Source organism: Cinclus cinclus, chromosome 3 (genome assembly GCF_963662255.1).
Source record: "Cinclus cinclus chromosome 3, bCinCin1.1, whole genome shotgun sequence".
NCBI classification, from domain to species: domain Eukaryota; kingdom Metazoa; phylum Chordata; class Aves; order Passeriformes; family Cinclidae; genus Cinclus; species Cinclus cinclus.
In genome coordinates this window covers 26,284,199-26,295,584 of record NC_085048.1, presented here as the reverse complement: position 1 = coordinate 26,295,584, position 11,386 = coordinate 26,284,199, and the positions used below count along the sequence as shown (strand labels likewise).

At 34.7% G+C, this 11,386-nt stretch overlaps 1 protein-coding gene across 1 annotated transcript in view; it reads left to right on the top strand.

Annotated features, from left to right (window-relative positions):
* EYS (eyes shut homolog) overlaps positions 1–11,386 on the top strand; it is a 706,383-nt gene that overhangs the window by 456,128 nt on the left and 238,869 nt on the right. The window contains exon 34 of the mRNA XM_062489770.1: positions 7,863–8,013. Within this exon, the coding sequence (XP_062345754.1) occupies positions 7,863–8,013 (151 nt within the window). The remainder of the gene's footprint in view (positions 1–7,862; positions 8,014–11,386) is intronic.

The window sequence follows — 11,386 nt, the reverse complement described above, 5'->3', positions numbered from 1 at the left end:
TATTTCTGAATGGATTTTGGTTTTAGGAAATCAGACCTAACATATATAATATACATAATCTAGTATTCCACACACTTGAACGCACTGAGGTCTTTGGTTTTGTAACCAAAGTGATTTCAAGAACTGAGGTTTTCACATGCAGTATCAATATATTTTATACAATATATGCATGTTTATAAGGAGTAAATATACTAGCTAGTAAATAAGTTAGATATCATTAAGGGAGCTTACTGGAGAAAAACAGTGTAGATTCTAAAAAATATTTTATAGACCTTCTTTGTCTCTCTGTGGATGAGCATATGACATGATTTGTACATAACAGCATAAGGTAACATAAACTACCATTTTAATCTAAGTTAAAATTTCTAAAATTTCTTTGGTTTAGATTTTCAGGCTAGAAGGGAGCATTTATTTGACCACCAAGGTACCACTAATTTTACCTCTTCTATATCTTAAATGATCTATATATATATAGTTAATCTATGAAAAACATAGATTTCAGTTCAATCAAGCCCTTGTATTAAATATTTTCCTAAGATACACTTTATTGTGGTCACCTCTTCCTAAACCCACAGCATTGGTGGGCAGTTTAGTTACACAGATCATTCTGTCTGGCAAACCTCAGCAAGTACTTCAGTAAAAAGCTGCAAATAAAAGATGGGTACAGATTCCCTTCTGACCCTGCTAACCCTATGTCTCAGGTATTGAAGTAATGCTCAGGACTGAGCCAGAAGCACAGACATATAAATTCACTCTCACCTCAAAGATCTTTTTGCTAGATACCCCTTCACCACTCACATTTGAGACGTGTCCAGAAAACAGAGAAATGAAAGTAGTTGGATGGTTCTGTAGTGGGAGAAGAATGCAGATAGGCACTGCACATTGCGTCCAGAAACCTGAAGACATACATATTTCTTAAAGTCATTTTACTGCAGCAGATATGAGGCAGCATGAGTATTTGAAACATGATGCAACCAATCCTTTTCTCTACTGAATAAAGTGGGATAAGCAAAGAACAGGACAAGCAGTACAGCAGTCATGTTTACTCAGACAGTGCTGTGTGAATTCTGTACACTGTAACTCCTACTTAGCAAGAAGGAAGCTGTCTTTCTGCTTTATCCCACATGAATCCCTTTCAGTCAGAATTATCTGGAGGCAGGGAGACTGCACCCCTTCTGAAAGCAAATAAGCTTTTTCTCCCTGAAGGGCAGGATGGAGATTGCAGAGAGTCTGCAGCAGCAGTGCAGACAAAAAAATCCTGAAAGCCAGAAAACTCGAGTCTGCCTGCTATAGGTGGCAAGCATTAAGGTGAGCCTAGTAAGGCCATGGAAGGAAGATTTTGTTTAGGACCAACTGTATCTAGTAGAAAATTTATTTCAAGTTAGAGAATAAATTTTCTCTCAAGGCTTTCATTTAATCACTCTTATTGCTACATTTTCATTATTAAAAGAATTAACCTTTTAAGAATTCAGTTATCTTGTGAGCTACATAAAGTCTTTCCTTACAGAGGGGGCTCATGTCTTTTTGGATAAGTTACTCTAACAAAAGGGAGACAATTAAGAATGCCTTCAAAGGGACACTTTTGGCCTCAAAGGGCTTGGTTGTTTTTTCCATGTTTAAACCACTATATTCTTCTTTCTTTATTTGGCTACTGACCCATGTTTCCAGGGTTCATATAGGGTCCTTTCCCTAAGCTGCCATTCAAACCACACCTATAACTATATAAGATGCCAGTGATTTTATCCAGGCTCCACAAATATCTACTGTATATATTCACAGATCTCCACTAACTTATTTAATTTCTTTAAAATGTTAACTTGAAGTTTTTCTTCTTAAAATGATCAGTTTAACTTTCTTTCAGAAACAAAATTTCTGTCAGTAAACAATCATGGGGTTATACTACTGATGTTACAGGATGATACTCCTTTTGACCTGTGTAGGAAAGATCTTGGTCCTGCATTGCCACACATGGCAAAATACCTTTTGCTATTCTGAAGCCACTACAGAAATTACTTTCTTCATTCAGCAAGAATTAAGACTTCACAGAGAAAGGAATAATGGAAATTGATTAAACCTAGAAATTATGTCAGAGAAACTTGACTTTCATATTTTTTTTTGTATCTTGCATTTAGTTTCCAGAAATTTAGAGTAGTGAAAGTATACTTTCTACTTACATAGCTGTCTGACTACAGGGAAAATCCCCACCCTGCACTGATCAAGTCTTCTACTAAAACAAAAGTTTAAAACTTACTGCATTTTTTTTCAGCTACGTTATTTTATTTTGCATCAATGCAACATTAAAAAAAAATCTTAATTGAAATCAAAACACATTATGAAATCAAAGCTTAAGATGTTGCACTTATTTTTTAATTTTCCAGAGTGGCTATTTTTCACAAACCTCTTATAAATTGACAGAGAATAGCAGCTTCCTTTTTCCTAGTAATGTCATTGAACACAATGTATTTAATTATACTAAATTGATCTTAATAACAGTTAATAGTGATTGAATACCACCAATTAGTTTGATGCAAACTGTTGTTTCACAGCCTCTTAAAGATAAAAGTCATGCTACATCTTGGGTACAAATCATATTCTTCACATTCTCAGAACTCTACCTTAAAGCAGACACTCAGACATTAAAATTTAACATAATGCAAGTAACAAATCTGTGGTGTATTGTGATGTTTTCGAACTCTGATTGTTTAACTAAAAAAATGTGAAAAATGCTTCTGTCATAGCTACTTTATTTTGCTTTGGATCTCGAAAGAGATCATTAGTGTCTCTTATAAGAATTAAAATTTTCTACTTTATCTTCTGAAGCAGATTATCACTGGGACAGAAACATAAAAACAGTTAAATAGGACTCTAATAACAGGCCAAAAACAATACATCAGGCTTTGTTCTGTATTGATTTCTATGGAACATCAAAGGGTACTTATGGATAGTAAAAGTGGGTTCAGTGTTCTGTGGCTGCTTTGGCCATATGTCATAAGCATAGAAGTTATGTTAAGGAGAACACAGGGTATAGAGATCAGAAATAATGTTGGCCTGTACAGCTGATGTGAATATGAATTCCCACAGTGTAGCTATTTTTTTTAATTTAAAAAAGTCTTTAAGATGCACTCTAAATTACAGTGTTGCAAGTCTAAATCCAGCTTTCTGCTGTCTGAATACTTCAATACAGTACTCTCGTTTGAGACAAACTTTTCCCTAAGTGACACGTCTACATCAACTTTAAGTAAGTTTTCTAAGTTTAATTTCTGTAAGTAGTATCTATGGTTGGTATGATGTGAGCAACAAGGAACTAGAAGCAGGAAGCTGCAAAGACATAAAGGGCCAGAGGCACGATAGTTGTTTTTTCTTTAGCTATATCTATAGTAGTAAATTAAACTAAAATCTAAAGGCTAGTCTCTGGACTGAAGCCAACTGGCAGGTTTGAGGTCATGTCTTTATAAACTTTTATGTAAAATAGTTTGTTATGGTGAGTCTGAAATTATTCCTGAATTGCACTAACCAATGAACTTTATAAGTTCCAAAATTGAAGATAATGTCTAAATTCCATAGTAACTGTAACAGAAATAGTGATGACTTTGTAAAAATACAGATGGTTCCATATCAGAATTTGAACTCAAGTTGTGGACTTTAGTGTAGTAGTGTAAGCATAACTTTTGTGAAACAAAAAGGGGGTACTATCTTTATTTATTTCTTAGAATATGAAACAAAGTTCATTTCCTCCCTCCCTTGTATTATTAGGGAAATTTGCATCATTAGCTTCATTGTTCTTATTTGTTTAGTTAAATCACAGTTGAATCTATGACCAGACCAAAAAGTTAGTTAATTCTAAGACCAGACCAAGAAATCAGCTTCAGGCCCAGGAAGGATGATATCAGAGAAATGAGAAAAAGCATGTTGTGGACTAATTGATTCATCTGCAGCACGGAAGTGTGTGTTACCTGCTGTCTCAGTAGGGCAAAGTCAGCACCAAAAGTCTAAAATTACACATTTTACTGCAGAGTGAAAATGTAGTGACTGTGAGCAAACTGGTATATATTCTATCTAGATAAGTCTACTGCAGGTAATAAGAGATTCTGCCCTGTTCTGTAAATGTTATTAGTATGGAATTGCTGGGGTTTCTTTTTTGCTAAAGGAAGTGTCTTAGGATTATAGAACTGTAGGGTATTTTGGGCCAAAAGGGACTTCAGGAGGTCTTTAGCCCAGCCTCCTGCTCAAAGTAGGGCCAGCCAAGGTCAGAGCAGATTGCTCAGTGCTTTATTCAGTCAGATTTTGAAAACCTCCAACACTGAAACCTGCAAAACTCTCTGAATGGTCCAGATGTTCAAATTCTAAAGTTGCCTCAAACACCCTTGAAAAGCCACAAAGATTTCAAAACCAGAGCTAGGTCAAAATTGATCCAACCTTTTAAATGTGCATTAAGAAAAGGTTTCTCTTGATTATAGTGACAGTAGGTTTATTGTTTTGTCATAATTTTATAAAAAATAAATGTTCTACTGCGAGGAAGAATTTGATACCAGAAAATGAAAACCTCCAGATACTGTGTGAAAAACAAGTTGTCTTTTTTTCAAGCTAAGAAATCTATAAGTAACAACTAAATATAATGAAAGTGGAATACATTCTTAACTTTAACTAAACAATTGTCTTCAATACAATTGGGGAAATTAGGGATTATTTGTTTTATAATATATGATAATAAAACTTCTTTACTTCTCATTGTTCACAGTGCATATTTGGTACAGATATTTTAAATTTCTTGTTTTGTTTAATAGACTGAATGCTAATATTACAATCTATAGTTGTAATACCAATTCAGTGGCATTAGTGAATTATTTATTGTCTTTTAGCATGTCTACATTAAAGTGAAATTCTAAAGACAGATGAAAGTTTCAAACTTGTTTCTAGAACAAAATATTTCCTTCTTCTAGGAGGAAAAATAAGCTGAAGAACTTTTATTCCCAGCAAGGCTTCACAGCATGACTGACACAATACTTCTTCTGAACATCCCCCTTTCCCTCCTCCTCTTCCACCATTTGTTTTGTTACTTTTTTGCTATTTTATGATAATCCTAAAATTGTCATTTAAACATCAATGAAAAATGTCAGAAGGTAAAGATATTATGTAAAAGGATTTGGATTTTGTACAGACACTGCCATGTTTAGGGACTGTTACATCAATAGTTATCAAATTATTGTCTGACCTTTCCATCGTTCTAACCTGCAAGGCACTGAGCAATGGATTTAGTCCTGTTTAGACAGAATTCATCTTCAGGTTATAATTAATAGGCCAGTATTTAATCACTACATTTGTGTGATTACAAATGAGGGACCTGTGAACTATTACTGCTGGCTTGGACTGAGGCACAATTACTGGTAGCTTACCCAGCAAAAGTGCTTGAGAGTTGCTGTATGCATTTCCACATTTATAATTATGCAAAAAGCCCTGTCATCTAACTTGACCTTTAAAGCACCCAATGTGCTGATTGTAGAAAAAGTATTTTAAAAGCCTGATGGAAATTTCATAGAGTGCATATATGACCCAGTGATTGTATCATCAGCAAATGCTAAACAATAATGGTTTGAAGTCATTATTCTAATTTGGCCAGACCCTGCTAGATTCAATCAAACACAATCAGAGGTGCATGGCTGACATTCTAACAAGCTTAGGGCAAAGGCAGCTCATGCTTTGAATTGTATTAACTTGTTTTCTACACCAAACACTGGGAATTCATTTCAAAATATTTTTTTAATATATGCACACCAATATACTTTTAAATATCAAGCATAACCAATTAAGGACAAGCTAAAAACTATGTCTAAAGCTACTGTGAAAAGAACTACATCAATATGGTGTTTGTGTGATAGAAGCATGTACATGGTCATGTAACTACTTACAGCATTAACATCTCAAAACATGTAGGAGAAATAGTAATTAAGAGGGAAACAAAAGAGAAGTTGTTTGAGCAGCTGTACTTAGCACATATAAAAAGAAAAGCCTGGCAATTCCTTCCCGACCCTCTTCCACTGCATCTTAAGAATTACACTGCATTAAAACAAATATGGTTTAAAATATTTCTGAAATATTGCTATCTTATTATTATTTTTTTTATTAATGATTACACTATAATTTTAACAGGAAGAGATTTTAGATATTTACAAAATCACTTTTTTTTTTCCCTTTGAAGTCTCACTCCCACTCTTTTCTGTAGAATGATATATCCAAGATGTCATGCTTGGTTCAAACAGTAGTAAAAATTTCTTGACCATTGTAAACAGAGCTACAGAGAATGATTGTGCCAGTTACACACGTTATTAGCAACCTTCCTTTGTAAGGAAGGAAAATTAATGAAATTAGTTAAATGAAAAAGGTGTGTTACAGAACCTTCTGTGTGTATGCTTAGACATACAGCTATTGTATATTATCCAAAAAACATAGTAGGAAAAACATTTCTTTCCTTGATTCTAGATACATCTATCCCCTTTTTTGCATTCATGTTAGGTATTAATTATCAAGTTAAAAAAAAATGAGAACAAAAAAACCCCTGAAGCATTACATTAAGATGCTGGTTTTCAACCGACAGAATAAAACCCCCAATTTATTTTCTTCATTCTTGATTTTAGCAGAAAACCAATTTTTTTTTATTCTCCACTTTAAGTTATTTGCCATAGGATGGACAGGCCATTTTGCATACACAAATATTTATAGGCCTTTCTGTAAATATGTATTGGCATGTTTGCATATTGTTCTAAAAATATCTCAAAACAGAATTACATGAAAAACATGAAGAACTGTTTGCAAATGTTACTAATGTTAGCTCTTCATTATGCCTGTTAAGAACACATAGAAGACTTTATGAAATAATATGCAAGAGTCCATATATTACCATAACACAGAATATAGTTAAGGAAACTTTAAAATCTCTTTTTTGTAAAAAATTTCAGAAGGTTGTTTTGCATTGTCAGAGATAAATTGAATTCATACAATGGCTACTGCATCCTACCCAACTGGTTTTGTCAGAGCTGTGGGTTGATGGTTTGGGTATTGTTTTTTGTTTGTTTGTTTGGGGTTTTTTTGGTTTTGGGGTTTTTTGTGTGTTTTTTTTTTTTTATGTGATATTTTCACATAGACTTTTTGTGGCACCCATATTACAAAGACACTTAGATAGCTTTAAATATAAAGCTGATTGAACTCTGATTCATTTCATGTACAGAGAGATAGATAGGCTGGAAGAAATTCCCCCATGAGAGATTGTTGTTGACAATTGTTGCATGTTGGTAAAGGCAACATTTTTAAGATGCTATGTGAATGGGGTAGGGAAATGGGAATGTATTTATTAATTTCAAGGCCTAATATTACTGACTTCAGCTTTAGGAATGATGCTTTTGAAGATAAATATTACAGATTATTATAGTACCTCTGCACTTTCTAAAATACAGCTTGCTTTAAATTGCTTTTGTTGTTTGTATTTTGTGTGTGCATGATGAGAAGGAGGGATATTTATTTTTTTTTTCAGTGCATTTGATGTATTTTTGCAAATTACAAAGTTTTCTTGTTATTATTAAAAATTGCCCAACTCTTTTTATTCAGTCATTTATGTGCTTTGGCTTTTTTTAGCAATTAATCTGCCCAGATTTACAATATGGCTTCATTTTAATGGAATTTCAAACCCTAAAGACATGTCAACTTACAGCTTGTTAAACAGTTTCTTTTATATTTATAGTTCTATAATACAAAACAGCTATTTACTTGATTTTCTTTCCATGTACGTTTAGTAACAACCTAATTAATTTTCAGATAGCAATGTAAACAATATATGGTGATAAAATGTGCCTATTTCTGAATTTGTGCAGGCAAGGCATGGTACCATGTGAAGCAGAAATGTCAATCCTGAAGTTATCTTCAAATACAAGTGTAACTAGAAATTTCTGGTCCAGTTCTTATTGGCTTGAAACAGGATCCATATTTGTTGGTGGTTTGCCTCATCCTTTTGCGGCAAGAGAGGTATTTATTTTTTATTTTTTTAAATTTTATTCGAACTTTTACTATTTTTAGGAGTGGCATGTTGAATATGATGGAACTGAAGAGATTTAAACCATGCAAAAAATAAAAATTACATCTTTTTGAGAGTCACATCTAAGGGATGAATATGGTCCCTTTCAGAGTATTGCACGTGTGGGACTTTGGTAAGTGAACAAAATTATGGTCTAATGTCATTATCCGAAATCCTGTTTGTCTTGAGTATGCAGAGTAAAGGAGCAAATATGATCAAATTTAGAGGAGGTACCTGTTACATCAGGTGTTAGTTCTATGTAGCTGTGAAAATACAACTGCAATGGTTTCCTAAACAAAGGAGAGTCTGTTTGCATCCTGTGCTGGTTCAGACAGGTATGTGTAAAAACAGACCAGGCAAGAGAAAGCTAACCCGTGAAACTGCAGAAATGAATGAGAGATAGCACAGGAGCTTGAATCTGTGGGGGTCTGTGTGCAGCTCAGGTAACCACGTATGCAGGGATGAGAAGCAATATACAGTGGGGCTTGTACAGAGACAGGAAAGAATACCCACAGGGTCATGCAGAGAGCTGGAGACAAAGTGGATCATTTCTCAGTTGCTCTTATGGAGGATTTTGCGGTAGAGTAGTCACAATCACAGATATTCATCACTTAAGTGATGTCCAATTTTTTTTTTTTTTGTCTCCAGAACAGCAGGAGTATAGTTAGCAATTTCTATTCAAGTTTATGACGCTCAAACTCTACATGCTTACACAGATCAAGGGTCCAGGGCCTGTAATTCATTGGAGACTGGCACCTTATGCCCAGGGCACACTCAGTCCAGCTCCCAGCAGCGTGGCCCCTGTACAGCACAGCTCCCAGTGCAGCTGGTTCAGCCTGCTATGTCTTCTCAGGTGTCTAAGTATGGAGCACACCTCAGCATGTAAGGGGCTATTGCCATAGCTATGTGCAAAATTTTTAAATTAACTTTTTGACATAAGGTGCCTGTGACCTCACTAGTCACATAGCTCCATGTTGGTCTCTGACTTTCACTTATCCAAGCCAACCTGTGTTGCTACCTGGACTATTTAACTCTCTTGTCTCATTCCCAAATGTGCTTCCAGAATGTAAAACTGCTTTCCATTGCATAATAAAGACTATCTGTGAGTGTTTGTGTTTTCCATGTCATGAAATACATTAAATTGTTAGCACTGAGTTGGTGTAGTGCAGGTCTCATTTGTCTGAAAAGGGTTCTTTGGATTGATGTCACTCCACAGCTGTAGCAAAATTAGACTGCAGGGTATTTTTTTCTCCAGTGCACTGCAAAAACTTGGTATACATAGTCCAGTTTTCATTTTTTAAGCTATACTTTTGGGTAGGCTTCACCCTGCACAATTGATTTAACCTTTTTATTTCTGTTCCATTCTTCAGTAAGTGAAGGTCATCTTACCATGAGGCAGATAGAGTGATTTCAAGCACTGGCATGTTTTTGATACTGATACTGTAATGCAGCATTTCTACACTGCTTTCACCTAATAATAAATTTCACAGTAATCAACGATGTGACAAGACTGTTAAAATCCAAGTTCTTGTGAGTAAGTGTTTTTCAGGTTGTAAAATATTTTGCAAAAAGTGTACTTCTAAGTAGATCATACTGATATTAAAAGAACACATCAAGTATTATTCATAGTTATACAAGTTTTCCCTTAATTCAAATGTTCATACAGAAACTATACCTTCATCTGGAATATATTATCCTCAGTAGTATATAGGATTTTATTTACTACAAAAATGTATGCATACTAATGAGTTATATGAAAATTATATTTTCAATGTTTAAAGGACCTGTCTTCTAGAAACTAAGAGAAATTTTTGGAGCATACCCCAAAGAATTTATACTGAAAGCTTAGAGAAGTTCAATTCACACAGTGTGTTTTGGAGCAGGTAAAGAAGCAATTTGTTTGAGGGATATAATAATAATGTGTATATGAGAAAAAAAATTGAGATGAAAAATAGCTCTTTACTAGCCAAAGGCCAAATTAAATCCAGGAAAATAAATTTACATTAGGGAAGTTCAAATAGCAATGAAACACAATGGTGTAAAGGTAATGTTTTTGCTAAATTTTTTGCCTGCATGTGTTGGATTGTCATATCAAATGGGCTTTCCTTCTTTGAGAATGTTGCAGTTCAATTCTATTTTTAATGCAGCATTAATAAGTGAGATGTTGTGGTTCATGATCGTAATCTAAATTAGGTAATAGATGTGGATGGTACAAGTGCTCAAGGTGGTGATACTTAACCTCAATTAGTAATTGGAAACCATATGTTCCTATAACTTCCTCAAAAAGGCAAAAATATATCCTCTACTCTCAGTTGCCTCTCTAGTTTTTCACTGAGCTTTCTTGCAGGTTTCTTTCTGTTTGAGGTGACCTTAGCCTTTATTTCAGTTAATTTACTTTGCTTATTTGTGACTTTTGTATTCATTTTGATCTTAGTATCTAATTTTTCTTATTTTTCAACTTTTTCTAGCTTCAGGGATGTTTAATTGTCCTTGGCTTCCCTGTCAAAGTCTGTAAGCTCCAAGACAAATATAGTCTATAAATGCTATTTTTTTTCTTTTTGTCAGGGAATGGAGAACTGCCTGTCCAAGTACTCTCTTTGTGGGCTTTTCAACCCCAGCAGTAGGAAACCACTCCAGAAAGTTTCTTTTCCATCAGTTTAGACCCAGGCAGTCAGTCTTCTATTGTAAAACCTTCATCATCCCTGAAACAGAACAGGTCTGTCTCCAACCTTCATCCTTCAGTATGCTTCAAGGGAGATTTCTGCTCCAGCTGAGCCTCAGCTTTTTCTGACAAGTGCTCTGATCCCTCTTGGAGTCAAGTTTGATAATGACCCTTGTGATATCTGCAGTATTCACCTAATAATACATTGTCTTGTTTTAGCTCCTTCTCTCAGAGGAGTGGTTCACCCTGCTGTTGGCTCTCCTACTTCCCAATATTGTGGAAGTTGCAGAGAACAGTGACTTCAGACCTTAGATTCCTTCAGTTTCTGACTAACAGGAACTTCTGGCTGTCAGTACCAGAAACTGTTGACATGGGAGTCACGTATCACTGGAATTGGCTCATGTTAAATGATTCATTTCTAGGATAGATTTCTCCTCCATTCATTTTGATTGAAGTTTGAGATGACCTATAAAACCCTCAGGGTAAAACATTGTCTCCTCTGATGACTTCCTATATATCTTCCTAATCAGCTCTGAAATGTCCATGCATTCCTTCCACATATTTCTTATATTTCTTTTTTTCTGTTTTTTTTTTCTTTTTTTTGTATGCTTATTATTTTGTATTCCTTAGGGTGCAAGTGCACTCAACATGTAAGGCAAGGT